We start from the raw sequence: 15,324 nt of genomic DNA on the forward strand, positions 1-15,324 counted from the left end.
GGGTTTCTCGCAGAGAATTCTTCAAGAACATTTTGTTACTCATTCACAGGTTGATTCAGAGATATTGCACATAATCGCACTTTTTATCTCTTTCGGGACACAAAGATTTTCTTAATTGTGTTTTCTTGCCGTACTGCAGAACATTTATTTTCCTGTAGTCTTCTTCCTTTTTAAGAAGAAAAATGCAGGCAGAATTTATACAACAAAAAGCTGAACATACTTTTTATCCCTTGGCATTGTCTCTTTCTCAGGGAGTGCTGTCCAATATCTCCTCCATCACTGACCTGGGAGGCTTTGATCCTGTTTGGCTCTTCCTAGTGGTAGGAGGAGTTATGTTCATTTTGGGATTTGCAGGATGCATTGGAGCTTTACGAGAAAACACTTTTCTTCTCAAATTTGTAAGTAGCTTTTGCAACTGTGACATTTCTTATTTATGTAGCATGCCATGTTGTCTGTTCTGTTTAACTGTGTTAAGCTTTTAAAATGTATTTTGGAGAGGAAGGTGTTATCCAGGGTCAGAGTACTAGGAAAGCACTTAGCTTTTAACACGTTACAGCTCTTCAGTCTCTGGTGCTTACTGATTTTTTTTAAAGCTCGAAACTGTTGGTGGTAACTATCATAACATGGAACTACTACTTTTCATATGGATGTAGCCTAACATTTTGCTTCCCTGACACAAAAGGAGAAATTTCATGTGAGATTCTGCGTGTTAAACTTGGAGTCTGTAACAAGCTGCCTATGAAATCTGAGGGATGTAGATGCAGCAGTGAATGTGACCCATGTGACTTCTGCTGTGCAAGGGCCTCTCATGGTACAAAGGAGATAGGACTGTTAAAAGATCCTGATCCTCAGTCCGTGCCATTCAGCTAATTGGAAGAGGCGTCACGGCTTTCAGTGCTGGGGCCTGAGAAGGAGAAGGGGAGGAGAATGTGTCCAGGATGGGGAAAGAAAATTGAAGTTTTCTTGAACTCTGGACTGGATTATTGCTTAGGGAAGGAGCTGCTGGTATACAAACGTACCTCAGTATGCAGAACTTCTTTAGCTAAGTAGCCAGGTTCTGTATTTGCACAAACACTTCCTCCTGTGACTTTGAGGGTAATAGTGTCATGTTCACTTTTAGATAAATTGAAGATTTAAAATAAAGAAGATTCTTTCCTCCATCACTCCCATTCCCAGAGATGGGCGCAGCCTGTGGACACAGTTGTGTGTTCATAACCATTAACTGTTAATATATACATGAAAAAGCTTCCAGTGAAATAACTGCCTCCAAGTGACACATTTGGCTCCCACAGACGTGTTGTGTAAGGGGAGGAGGCAATTGAGAGTCACAGTTCTCGAGACATTTATAAAGCAGCTTGTAACACTTTTTTTTCTTCTTCCTTGCTTCTCTTAGCTTGCCTAAAATGAACCCATCTGCTGTACCAGAAATAGCTTCCCATACAGCAGCTGCAGGAGAAATTAAAAATGTATCTGAACACACACAGAGATCATATTAAAATGAAACTCAAAAGCACAGTTGCAAAGGGGATGGACTTCCAGTATACCAGGACCCCTGTGTGGTTTAAAACAGTGTAGACTCAGTGGAAATGCTTAGAGAAAGTGGCAGATCATTAGTAATGCCTTTGGCATCCATTGCATTTGCATTAATCATAGCAGCCTCATTTAGTTTTAATGTGGATGTGAGTCATTTCATAGACATTCCGCTCTGACTTAGTCATTAATTAATTTCTGCTGTTACCGGGTTCTGCTTTGTCTACTTAGGTGAAGGTTTGCCAGTGAGAGGATCTAAACCAAAAGTCATGTAGAAAGCATTTTACTGGCACTATTGGTTGTTTATGCCTTCTCAAATGTAAGTGCCTATGCAGGAATTTAAGATGGGTTTTCAAGGGCCCTACATGTGGCAGTGACTAACTGTGTCTTGATATTTACAGTGAATTCTCTTGGATCTCTTTGAAAATCTCAGTGAAATGTCCACGTTTGGACATTTGTTAGCATATTTGTTAGAACAGAATTAAGATTTCTGTGCTACATCTCCAGTAAAAATGGTGTGTTTTTAATTTAAAATTTCCTATATGCCAAAATGGCTTGAACTTGCACTGAAACAGATAAAGCCTTATCACTGGATATAATTGTGAGCTTTGGAAAAGTTTTGGTCATAAAGGAAAATAATCTTAGCCTTTTTTATTTTCTTCATAGTTCTCTGTTTTTCTTGGAATTATTTTCTTCTTGGAGCTCACTGCTGGTGTTCTAGCATTTGTTTTCAAAGACTGGATAAAGGACCAGCTGTATTTCTTTATAAACAACAACATCAGAGCATACCGAGATGACATTGATTTACAAAACCTCATAGACTTTACACAGGAATATGTAAGTTGGACTATGTTTATTTTTTGTAAAGCTTACTTTTAAGGAATATCTGCTCTTATTTTTTTACTTTCCATCTGTTCTGTTTCTTCAAGGAGCAACAGAAATATTCTAGCATATAGTGGTTTTGACAATATTTATATTTGTTTTTACAGAACTTCTGCAAACATGCAGCACCTGTGTAAAGTGGCTCTATTGATGTATGACTGAGTAAAACAAGATGGAGAGTTGGGGTGACTTTTCTTGAAGACTTAGAGATAGTGTGTCAAATGCACCAAAGTTAAAATATTTTGTTGTAGAAGCTATCACATCTGTTTAAGAAATTATTCCTCTTCCAACTTCATTTGATCCTAAGATGAATGTTGGTATAGTTTTAGCAGCATTAGATGTGCTACAACACACTGCAGAGTGGCAGCGGTACTTAGTTGGTCCAAACGAAACCACAATGTTATTTCTTCTCAATTAGACTTAATGGAATTAGCCTAATGAAGTGGGCCACTTCTACAGTTCTTGTAGGGCATCTCTAAGTGATGCCACATCGGCACTTGGGAGGGAAGGGTGAAACCAGTAGTACACCTGTTTGTGCAGATTAAGCTCTGTAATGTATCAATGTGTGTGAAGAAGTCTTGCACTGACTTTTGCACACACGGTCTGCCACTACCTTCCCTCTCCAGTACTCAGTTCTGCCCTGTATTGACAAAGTCCTCTTTGAATGTGGCACTGTGTGGCCAACATGGTTAAGTGTTGGTTGAATTAATATTTACTAATTTTTTTTCATTCTTCAATTAAAATAGTTTCAGTGCTTGATTTGCTTCCCCAAGCCTGGGGGAAAAATGGTAAGTAACAGGATGTGGATCCTTGCACTGTTTTGAATCTTTTGCAAGAAGGTCAGAAGTTGCTACAAACTGAAAGTAATGGTCCACTTGTATGCAGCCAAAGGCTACAGTCCAATTTTGCAGTGACCTCCTGAGCTTTCTCTCCTAACTGGAGTAGCACTTAGCAGATAAGCCAGGGGCAGCCCGAGTTGCGAGAGCAAGTTACTTCTTCAACCAGTAGAGATAGTGCATGAAGACAGCATGTCAGGTATTGCAGAGAGAACTGCGACATCTGAAAAGAGAGAATGGCTATTCCAATGGTTTTAAAGACATGGTTGGTTTGGTTGTTTTGTTTTTAAGTTGACATGAATGGATTCATGGATAGATTGGTCTAGCTCCTTAAATGCTGTAAAGCGTCAGTGCTTCACTGGTCCTCCAATCCATTCTTTGTATGTTCAGCAAAACACATCAATTCCATGTGTGTTCAACATGTTTTGCCAGAAACTAAGCCTGCCTTTGGCAGATTTACTCTTTGAAGGATTCAGGAAAGGTGTTAATTGTGCAGTGTGTGGTGCTCAGGGAACAATGTGCTCACACTGTCCAATGTGCAGCCAAGGTAAAGTTCACCCAAACTGGCAAGAGGAGTAGCTGTACCAGTCGGTGTAGCCCTTGTAGCTTGTTTTTTGAAAATCCAGGGCTCATTAGACTGGATATTGTACTCTTGGCTCTGCTGTCCCTTGGGCCGGAGCTTGTAGGCCTGTGCAACTCCGTAGTATTGTGTAGGCTTATCAGCTCACCCACAGGTTTCTCTCCAGAGAGCAGCATAGCAGGGTGTGAACGTAACTTTAATCACATGATTACTTTGGATCAACTTACACATTTGGAATGTCATATTTTTAAAAAATTACAAAAATCCCCAACCAAACAAAAAAAGCCAGTTTCAATGAAAGCAGTGGGTGTCTCAGATTTTGTTTTGAAAGCTAGAGGGGAAACTGGCAGCACTGATGCATGTTACTAATGCTGAGATTTCCATTCTGAAATTTAAGCAGCTCTTCTTTTTTTGTTCTAGTGGCAGTGCTGTGGGGCTTTTGGAGCCGATGACTGGAACCTTAATATTTACTTCAATTGTACAGATTCCAACGCAAGTCGAGAGCGCTGTGGTGTACCGTTCTCTTGCTGTACTAAAGACCCTGCTGTAAGTGACAGTCTAGAGGGTAGGATGGGTCTGCTGCTCCAATCATAAATGATGCTCCAAGATTTTCCTTTTTTATTTCTGGAAATTTAGCCTAATTATTATTATTGTCACCAACCTGTATTTTTTTTTGTTCTTGCAGCTCAGTTTAGCCACTAAATTTTCTGCAGTCAGCAAAACTCATAAGATAACTAACTTTATTGTTTGTGGCTTTTATTAGAAAGAGGTAACCATGGGCTTGGCTGAACATACATATTAATTTTGGCAAGTATGAAAAGGAGAAGCACTTAATGAGTTGAAGGATGTGAGCTTTCAACTGAAATTCATCAGAACAGGAACCCTTAAGATCAGACACATTAAGGGAAGTATTATTCATTATTTAATGCAGTGTCCTGAGGCTGCAACCAGTTTGACCCAGTTTGTGCCAGGTACGGCAAGGAATGACAGTCTGTGCCCTGAGGAACTGACATGTTTGCATTAGAATCTTGACTTGGGTATCTTTACATACTCTTTTTTTTTTTTTTTACCTTTAAAGTTACTGCCTGTCCTAAAGTCATTTGAAATCAGACTTGTAAGGTCAGAAATTGTTTGTGGGAGCAGCTTTTTTGGTAAAATTTCATGTCTTTTAAAATATTTATAGTTCTGGATCATCAAGTGGAAAATGTTGGAGCTGTGCATTGCTAATATGGATATGATAAAGAAGTGGAAAGTGAAGTGTAGGGAATCAGTTCATTAATAGTGAAAGGCTTGGAACAGGGATAGGTGTGTGCATGGAAACTGTTATGTGCACTGGATACGTTTGACTTTATATAGCTTGAGAGAAGTTGGCTTGTATTATCTAGCAATTCAGCTGTGGCTTTTTCTCCACCTGGAATAACTTATAGTTCCTTGAATGTATTAGTATAGCACAGACTGAAGTTAGGCGAGTTGCCAAAAGGCACCTCAGGTGCTTCCTGCCTTGCTAATAATGCGATGCAGTTGTTGCTCCTGGCATCCAGTTGCTGCTGCTCTGCCCCTCTCCTGATAAGGCACTGCCACTTGCACAAGCTGGTTGTGGTTCCTCTGCAGTGAATGTGTCTTTACAGTGGTTCGAATTTTTCTCACAAACGTAGCTGAAAATGTTTTAATGGGATATTAAAACAAAATGTAGGTTAGACTTCAACATTACCTTGTACTTAGGATTTCCTCTGCTGTTTGCCTATCTGCCCACCCACCCACACAGAGGTCATCACAACCCAGTTTTAAAAATATAGTTGTTATAAAACCAAACCAGTGACAGCAGTACAAGGTAATCCTATAAATACATAATCCATCCTAAAGTTCTCTCTTTCTCTCTGTTGTGTAAATGACTATGCAGTTTGTTAGGGTGTGAGGCAGCAATCAGAAATTTAGAGATAAATCTCATTCACTGTAAGGAAACAACAACCTTAATGGCCTTTAAAAAGTGAAAACATTAGAAGTCATGCATACAAGTAAAATGATCGTAACCAAGCTGTGATTGGTTCAATTGCAGTGATAAACACAGGTTTATTCTATGAGAAAGCAAATTTGTCCTTTTAGAATTAGGTTTCAGTGTTGGACTGATGCAAACAGTTACGTGGGTGCCTTACTGTTTTTAGTTTAGCTTCAATCAGGAAGTGGTAAGTTTAAGGCAGGCTAAAATAAGTCTCTTGAAACAAATTTTAACTATTGTAGTTCATTTTGAAGTAGCTAAGGAGGTTGAAGTGTTCCATATATCTGTACAGGCAAATTTAGAAAACTTTTTTATTTCCATTGCATTTTTTGTACCTTCTTTTGGTTAACAAACTCCAAGACTAGAGGCAGAAGACATTAATGATGAATCAAGTAGGCATTTAGTACAAGGAGGAAAACTTAAAATCCCTCTGTTAGAATCTTAGGTGCCTTTACATCCTTGTAGTGTGTGACACGTAGATTCTGGAACAGAAGCATTCATCTCATTAAGAGATAAAAGTTGCTTGAATTTTGAAGGTCCATTAAGGGAATCCAGTTTGGGCAGCTGATGGAATGCAACCTGTTGGACTTCTTGCATAGTGAGGAAACAAAGGAGCTTTCCGTGCTGATAGGAGATACTTTTTTCCATATAACTGCTTTTTAAAATCCATTTCTTCACTGCTTGCCTTTCTCACTTCCCAGAATTTGACTAAGTTGTGGTGTTTGGTACACCTAGCTAAGACTGGCTGATTTTCTCACTTTCTTGAGTAGTCCTTCTTCTGCTCACTGTCATTATATAAGTCAGTAACTTAATATTTTGCTGCCATTGTGGCTGGTGCCAAAAGTTTCATGCTTCATTTTATACCATGAAATATCATACCATGAAATAACTGTATACAAAGTAAAAATACAGCTTCAGCTGCCAATGGGAAGCATTTGTTCACTAGGGAAAGTCTGCCAGAGCCTATTTTATTACCTGTGCTTCAGGAGTACTAAAGGAAAGGGAGTAGGAAAGAAACCCCTCCTTTCTCATTGGTATCAAGAACAGGCAGTAAGAACACATTACCCCATCTGTTCTTTTTTCTTTCAGGTTTTTGGAAAGGAACTGTACTTATTTCTAGAGATGCTCTTAGAAAGAACTTGCAGCTTCTGCAAAAGAACTGCCCCTTGTCACCTCTTCATTCTGCACAGACTGAACCCTGAAAATGACAACAATACTCTTGGCATATTTTTTAGCACAGACAAAATTTTTCAGCAGAAGTTCTTTCACTTGCCATTGATGTTCCCTATTCCCTTTACTAAATGCTTGTATCTGGAACATGGAGTTCACCCAGGTGGAGGGCTGGTTTTCCCAGCTTGCTGACTTGAGAGAGAAAAAGTTTTTTGACTGTGTGCTCTTATTTGCTGCAAATAATTAATAGCGAAGGGTGAAGGAAGGAAGGTTTTTGATTAAAGCAATATGCTAACCAAAGTTTGCGTGATTGTCTTGTTACATATAGGACCAACTCCAGGGAGTTGAAAGAAGGTGTTTGGGTGACATTTTACTGATTGCCTTTCTTCTTTCTTTCCTTTAGGAAGATGTTATTAATACTCAGTGTGGCTACGATGCAAGGCAAAAACCAGTAAGCTTTCCCCCCCCCCCCCCCCCCCCTTCTTAATGCGATATGTTAAGGATCTGAATTCCTATTCCAAGAGGAGATTATTCTGCTGATGGTGTAGTTAAATGTAATTATCTCTGTTTTCTTTCCTCTTCTCCTTGGCAGGAAGTTGATCAGCAGATTGTTATCTACACTAAAGGCTGTGTCCCTCAGTTTGAGAAATGGTTGCAGGACAACCTTACCATAGTTGCTGGTATATTCATTGGGATAGCATTACTTCAGGTAAACATGTTCCCTGGAATAAGTTGCACAGAGGAATAATAGATAAAGTGAATACATGACGGGGGAAATGGTGTATAAGAGTGGGAAATGTAGTGCCAGTTGCCTGTTTGTGGGTTTTAGCAGTGGGGACTAAATGTATGAGGCTTTCTTTGTGTTAAGGAATATTTAATTTTTATCTACAGGGATGCATTTTTTTCTTTTCAACTCTCAGCAGGCTGAAACTAACACTCTGCTAGATAAAGCTTATGTAAAGTCTTTCAAACTTGTACAGGCCTACAGTTTCCAGTGGTGCTTAAATGAACAACAGAGAGCCTTTAGGGTTGCTTTGAAACAGGACTAGGACAGTTAATTAACTGGAACCCAGTGCCACCATAAAAATAATGGGGTTACAGGAGTTCTGTAATCTTCTTACTTCTTCCAACGCTTACTGTTAATTTAATTTCTACCTCTGTTGTTTCTTTCATATCTAAGTTCTGTGTAACCTAAGGAGTTTGCCTGTGTGAAAGGAGTTGTCCAATGCTCCAAATGAATAAACTGTTGTCTCTTCCAGATATTTGGGATATGCTTAGCCCAGAATTTGGTTAGTGACATTGAGGCTGTCAGAGCCAGCTGGTAAAACTGCTGAAGTAACCACAGCAAGACACTGGACAACCGAAACCTCTGAAACCTCCAGTGTGTCACTCCGACACCAAGCTGTATGGACATGGGTGACAGGGAAGACTTCTCTCCCAAGTAGCCTCAAGTCTAAGTTCCTGATATTGCAGTGAACTTGTGTTTCTTTGGGGTGGGGGAAAGAAGAGTGGGCTATTGAAAATCTGCTGCTCACTGACAATTTTTTTTTCTTTTAAACCACCACTTTGAAAGCTGTTGAGCCGTGAATCTCTACTGTATTCTTGATTTTGAGTAACAAGTGGACACTTTTTTAAATTGGTGTATTCAGTGAGACAGAGTTGCATTGTTGTAGTCTGTGGATATGCTGTTTATTCTTCATGTCATGAGCTCTTTGATAGCTGCCAAATATTCCTGAGATGGTCTATCTCCTCACCACTCTGTAAAGGAACAATCTTCTTGTTTTCACAGCTAAACATAGCTACAGGCCTAAACCCATGAAGCAGGAAGCAACTTTCTATGCATCTATTGTACAGTAAAAGAAATTGTTTTTAAAACAAGGGAAATTTTTTTTATGCAAGCTTCCAAATATCTCCCTGTAGTACTTTGAGATTGGAATCAGCAGAAGGGAGAATTGCTTAATTTTGTCAAGATCTTTTTTCCTTCTCTGCCCTTGTATGAAGAGAAAGAAGTTTTATATTTGGCAAACAAGGGTTGCTGCCATATCTTTGGATATCAGTCTCTTAAGGCAAGGATGGGATATAACTGTATAAATGTATGAAAGCAGTGTGGATGTTGGTCCAAGTGTAGAATAAGATTCAAAGAATGAATTATATATTAACTTAAAATCAAAACATATGTATCTAATATGGCAAAATCTTTTGTTTTTCTGAAATTTAGTGTTACCTAATGTATTTAGGGATCTCACTAATACTAATGCTTTGACATACTCATGTGAAGCTTGTTTCTTTGGTCTGTTCCTAGTTGGGGCTTTGGTCTTTCTTTTTTTCTTTTTCTTTTCTTTATTTCTTTTTTACTTGCATGAGCTGTGGCATAAGAATCTGTGACACTCCAGTGCTTTAAATATGTGCATATGTTTTAATACAGTCTAATCCAAACTTATTTATTGATAAATGCATGTGATTATGGAAAGATCATATCCCATTCTCTTGGAAGTTGGAGAGAACAGTTTTTGCCAGAGTAAATGCTTACCTCCATGCTATGGAGATGTCTCCCTTTCTTGCTCTGAAGACGACAAAGAACTTTCTTGCAGCAACAGAATAAGTCGTAAAATAGATGATCCTAATAAATGCTTCTAAGACAGACCCTTTTGAATTGGACACAAGAAAACAGAATGTGGAAAAAAGCACAAATAATGGAAGAAGACTTAGATCAGACTCCATCAGCTTAGCGCTTTTGATTTGTTCTTCTTCATTAACAATAGTGAACTTAAAGACCTGGCCATGGCTTGGGTAGTTGATTGCACTTTGTATAAATTTATGACCTTCTCAATATCTCCATACCAGTCCTGAAAGCTGTGGTCCTGCTTTGGTTAGACAGTGGCAAAGGGTGCATAGCACCTCTTTGTAAGAATGTAACATCTTTCTGAGTTGAGTTTCCTGAAACAGGAGGCATATGGGGTAGAAGAGCAGAACACATTGCTTTCAAAGCTTCCCTGTTCTGGGGGATAGATAGAAGGCTGATCTGATGACTTGTTAAGGCCCTTTCTGGTCCTGTGACTCTTAAACGAATATATGTACCCTTGCACATTTTGCCTTTCTGTGCTTTAGTTGGCCATGGTTTTTCTCTCCTCTGAAGGCTGGTGATGGGCACGCCGGTGCTTCACAGATGCCTCAGACAGACCTGTTTTCCTCCCATCTTTGAGCATTACCTCATCCTCTTCTGGTTAACTCCCACTGGCTGGCTCTGAATCAGGCAGCCTCTATATTCCTTGGTATCTGCTGTTAAAGGCCAGCCATGACTCAGAGTATTTTTTAAAGCCTTTCGAAACAATTGTAATTCATTGTCCATAATAAAGTTGGTTCCACCTCAGCACAATGTTATGTTTTACTTAGCTACTCCTCTGCTTGAGGATTACTGGTTGTTTTCCCCAAGAGGGACATACCATTTTTCCTGATAGTGGCAGGACAGATAGATCATCAGCACCAGTGTTGCTGCACTGAGACAAAATGGTGCACGGAGGAGTCAGGGAAGTGGGGTTGAGGAACTGACCCCTCCACCAAAGAGTCTTGATTGTGATTCTGGGCTTTGGTTTGGGGAAAAACAAAAAGCCTAATTACAGAAGTATTCCTTGTTGCCACTGATCTTGAATACTGCTGTTGCTGCTCTGAGCTTCTGAAGATAGCTTCATTCTTCTACTTGAATCTCTGCAGTTGTACTGTATTGGCCTTCTGTGTGGTCATGCTGTTCTGAGTTCCAGTCTGCTGGCTGTGCTGTTGGCAGCGTCAGACTGAGAGGAGGGTAAATGCTCCAAGATGAGCAATTCTTGTTCTCACAACTTGCACGTTTACACACAAATGTGCAACACTTCTGCTGAATCCCAGAATGACTGACTGTTTTTACAAAAACCACTAAATAACTTACTTTTCTAGAGCTTGTCTTTGTTGCTGTGAATGTTGATCCTTCTCCCTCCCTTGTTCTCAAAAGGATGCTTATTTACTTATTTCTGCATTGTTTAATGGATGTGCACTGAATGTTTGGCATTAGCTGTCTATGTTACTCATTTAAATCCCACATTTTTTTATCTACAGGTCAGGTATGATGTACTAGAAATGTCCCATCAACAGCTACTCAGCAGCTTAGGTGTCCAGTTTGGAAAACTTGTGGGAGGCCTTGGAAATCATTGTATTATTGTCAGAGCCTGCCAAATACAAGCAAACTTTCTTCCAGGAAACTTTGAAAAGTTCACGTGAGCTGCAACTAAAGCACAACTGCTGGCTACATGGGCTCAGTGTCTAAAGCAATAAGATGTGGTAGGTGCTAGGACTGACTCCATGGCAATTTCTAGCCTGCCTGGTGTCATGGTGGGGTAGATGTGAGTTCAAAGATCAATCTAAGTATCTTTAATGTGCAGTAGTTGTTCAGAAATTGTTGTCAGGCTTACAGAGTGGGAAAGAGCTCTGTTTGCTGGGTGATTCCTGTGGAGTAGTGGCATTGCTAACGAGGACTCTGGTAGCTCAGCAGCAGCACTAGCTTTAAAGCTATTTCCATATATCCCATTGAGCCCTGCCAGAGGGCATCACAGTCCTTGCTTCTCTGCTTTTTAAATACCCTCTGTATTCACAAGCCTTTCAGTTCTTTGGGTTTGGGGTGTTTTTGTTTTTGTTTTTTTATTAATAGCCCAATGGACAAATGTTTGATTCATCTCTTTGTGTCTATTTTGGTAGCAGTAGGATAATTTTGATTGTGCCCCTTAGAGTTTGAAGCTGTGGGGGTGTTTGCTCAAGTGTACTCTGTCCCGAAAGCCTTCTTCTCTCCCCTTTGAGAGAGATGCTCGTTGTAGTTCTGGTGTGTAAATAGTGTTTGAAATGTAAATAGTAGCATGCAGATTAAATGATTCTTGCACATGACTGCTTTTCACCCTGAAAGTGTTTATTATGGAGAGGAAAGGTGTCTGCCAGGAGAATTTGCTGATGAGTCCTGAGTGGTTGTCTGGGCTGTCCCTCGCCCCAGTGGAGCAGCAGGAGTCCCTCAGCTGCCTGCACTTGAGTCTTTGCCCAGTGTGTGGCTGGCTGCACCTGAGGAAAGTGAAGCCCTGGCCAGCCCTTTGGGCCTGGGTCGTGGCAGGGCCTCCCTTGCCTTTTCCCTTTGCTGCTTGGCATTAGAACAGCATTCGACTGTAAAGTGGAGAGTTGGTGGCAGCACCTCCTGCCAGTTATGGGAGGTTGCCATCACTTGTGGCGGGACTAAACATGGTGCTATAAGAACTGTCCTGGACGTCAGTCTGTGTTTTTACTACTTTAGAGATGCCCTTGTTAAAATTGGTCTTGATTAATATGGTTGGTTGTGAGAGAAACTATTGTCTGAATTTTTGATTCTGTTTTCCTTCTTGCTATGTATGTCTTTTGGGTGCATTGAAATAGCAGTTCTGCAAATACCTAGGAAGGAGAGGAGACCTTAAAAGGCGTAAAGCACTGCTGAATGTTTCAGTTCCTCCCATTTTTGTTTTTTCTTTGAATCTTTTTCAGATACCTGTAACAGGTGATGAAACTGTCTAAAATAAATGAAATACTACCCTGATCCATTAGCTACTGAATTTTGCCCCTTGAAAAAAGAAATAAAAAAAAAACTATCTCCCTTAACATGCAGTATACGAAGAAGTGTTGTACTACTAGCGTGCACGAGGCAGCACTGCTAGCTGTCTTTTGTGTTTTGGCAATATAAGTGTGTTAATAAAAAGCTCCATCTGTATGTGTGTTCATGTTCACGCTGTGTACATAGTAGAGATGGACCTTGAGCTCTGGGGAGATTGGAATGTGGGTTTGTGACTCAGAGCCATTTCTGTTATGTATATTCCAGATTAGTTCCAGCTGAATCTTTCTCTCTGGTTCATCTGAAGGTGTACAGCAAGGTGTCAATATTTACCCTTTGTGTATCATTCCTTTTTATACGAATGTATTCTCTTGTGTTCCTTTTCTATCAGTTGTAAAATTGATTGTAAAGGCCAACTACACTTACCAATTGAAAGTATTGCTATTACAGAACTGCATGCCCTGTAGAGTTTGACTTGAGCTTTAGTTTTCTGATTTCAGACTGGTTCCCTTCAGTCTAGGAGAAAAGCATAGATCAGGTGCATAATGTATTACTTGTCATCTTTAGCATTAGACTGTGGTATTGTATCACATGCTGATCTCAATGGATGTAACTGGAGTCTACTTAGGAAGTTAATGCAACTTCCTGGTAATTCATTTTAAGCTATTGAAAATGGTCTTGGTCATGCTACTTGTGTTCTTGGGTTTTTGTTTTTTAATAGAGGCATTTTTTAGGAATGTTTTAATACACTTATGATGGACAATACAATAGTTTTAATAGTCGTGCAGTATTCTGTATTTACTTGAAGTAAATCATTTTATATGCAATTTGTTAGATAATTACAATTTTATAAATAAAATTGTGTGAAATATGATGTTGTGAATGTGTATGTACTCTTGATGTAGCACTTACTGTTAACAAGAGAAAGATACATTCATGCAAAGTCCCTCCAGGAAAAGATCCCTACCTCCTTTCCTCCAATCCTCATCTTTCATATGTGTTGTAGAATACTGTGTTCTGATCAAATCACAGAACATGCCCATGCCACCAGTGGCTGCCCTTAGGTGAATAGTAAGCTAAGACATGAAGAGCATGTCCCCACACGATGAGATCCCTTATTTGCTGTCAGCTGTTGTTGAAGTCTCTGCCTAATGAACATGCTCTGCTTCTTTCCAACAGGTTGCTAATGTTCCTCAGGCTGCAGTGGCTGTGCTCTCCCCAGAATTATTCTGGTGACCCCGGTGTGTTCAGAAGTTGCTGCTTTACATGATTTAGACAAATGAAATTCCCATCTTCCTTTCCAAAAGTTTAAATAAGTGCAACATGTCCCTAAACAGAAATATTGAGAACTGACTTACATTATTGTGCAGGTAAAAATGGGTAATGATGTCTTGTGCTACTTTGGATAGAAGAGGAAGCAGACTTCTTTTTAGAAGTATTTCAAAACCTCTAGGTTTTGTTCATAAAACGGCACTGTGATCAGTTTAAAATCATGTCTATACCCAGACTGAAGTCTAATGCCTTTTGCGTATTTCACGCGTATGATATTTATCTGTAGGTATGGAAATGATTTGGCAAAATAAGCATCTAAATTGGGGACAGATGACACACAAACACAGGAATGACCAGAAGTTTACAAAAAAGAAGAAAAACCAACGGCATTGCCTAATAGATGTGATTCTGTGATGGAGAGGGAGACTAGGAGTGGCTACCTGCCATCTGTCAAACTTCTAACAGACTTGTGCACTGATTGAAGTTGAGGCTAGTTACCATTTTGAAACAAATGACCTTTTCCAATGGGTGCTCTGGACGCAAGGCCAGTATTGTTGGGGTTTGTGCCTTACCCACAGTGAAGCTTCTCCTTGTAATACTGACACTGAAATGTAAAAACAAGTGGATGTGTTCACCTTCCTGACAGTGAGATGGCTGGGCCTTGCAAAGTTTGTACAGATGCCAATGAGTGTGACACTCAAGGCAGGTGCTGCCTGCCCTGTGGTGTGGCCGTAGGGATCTTTCTGGCCTGGCTGTGGTGGGACTAAGACAAAGATAAAGCCCCCATGTCTGGCATGGCCATCATAGAAATAGTCTGAGCAGCAGATGTCAAGCTTTGCTTAGATGTAATGTAGCTAGTAAACATTTAATTGGAATTACCATCAGCAGTTTCGCTTCACTTGACTTCAGTCCAGTGAGTAGTGAAATGCATGTGATAGTAACATCCTTAAATCCCATTTGTTTTTAAAGGTGTTCAGAGGATAAATGATTTACCAACTACACAGAAGTGACCTGCAGGCTGCAGCATGCCTCAGGACAACACAGCATTTGTGTGGCTAGATAGTCTCTTTAGTTACCTCCTTCTACTGTGACATACATCCATCTTTGCCCTTATGTGGGCTTTCCTTCCTAGGCTCACAACAGACTTTATCTAGGAATGTAAGTAATTTGGTACTCCATCCAGGGAAACCATCTGAAAGTAGGGTGTCACCATTGGCCTGTGTTTATGCTTACTGTGACAGTGGTATTCCTGATAAACATTTGGTGATGAGAATAGAGCTAATGCTTAACCACAGCTCTAGTTAGACAACCAAATGGGAATTCTGTCAATGTCACAATCAGTTTGTGTGAGCACTTGCAATTTATACCAATGTCAAAAGGAATAGTCTCATTCTAGAACCACGCAGGTTGTTGATAACTGGCCTTTCAAATGTTATTTTGGGTTCTGTTTAAGTCAATAAATAGTTTC

General features: G+C 39.9%; 1 protein-coding gene across 2 annotated transcripts in view; it reads left to right on the top strand.

The window, feature by feature from the left end:
• The window catches only part of TSPAN5 (tetraspanin 5), an 82,737-nt gene extending 69,279 nt beyond the window's left edge, over positions 1-13,458 (top strand). For both annotated transcript variants that reach the window (XM_066186337.1, XM_066186336.1), the window contains exons 3-8: positions 252-398; positions 2,197-2,367; positions 4,249-4,374; positions 7,398-7,445; positions 7,587-7,703; positions 8,254-13,458. In XM_066186337.1, the coding sequence (XP_066042434.1) occupies positions 252-398; positions 2,197-2,367; positions 4,249-4,374; positions 7,398-7,445; positions 7,587-7,703; positions 8,254-8,319 (675 nt within the window). In that variant the 3' untranslated portion in view covers positions 8,320-13,458. The remainder of the gene's footprint in view (positions 1-251; positions 399-2,196; positions 2,368-4,248; positions 4,375-7,397; positions 7,446-7,586; positions 7,704-8,253) is intronic.
• The last annotated feature ends 1,866 nt before the right edge of the window (positions 13,459-15,324 follow it).

Source organism: Chamaea fasciata, unplaced genomic scaffold (genome assembly GCF_029207755.1).
Source record: "Chamaea fasciata isolate MVZ Bird 193981 ecotype frontalis unplaced genomic scaffold, bChaFas1.0.hap1 SCAF_6, whole genome shotgun sequence".
Lineage (NCBI taxonomy): Eukaryota > Metazoa > Chordata > Aves > Passeriformes > Sylviidae > Chamaea > Chamaea fasciata.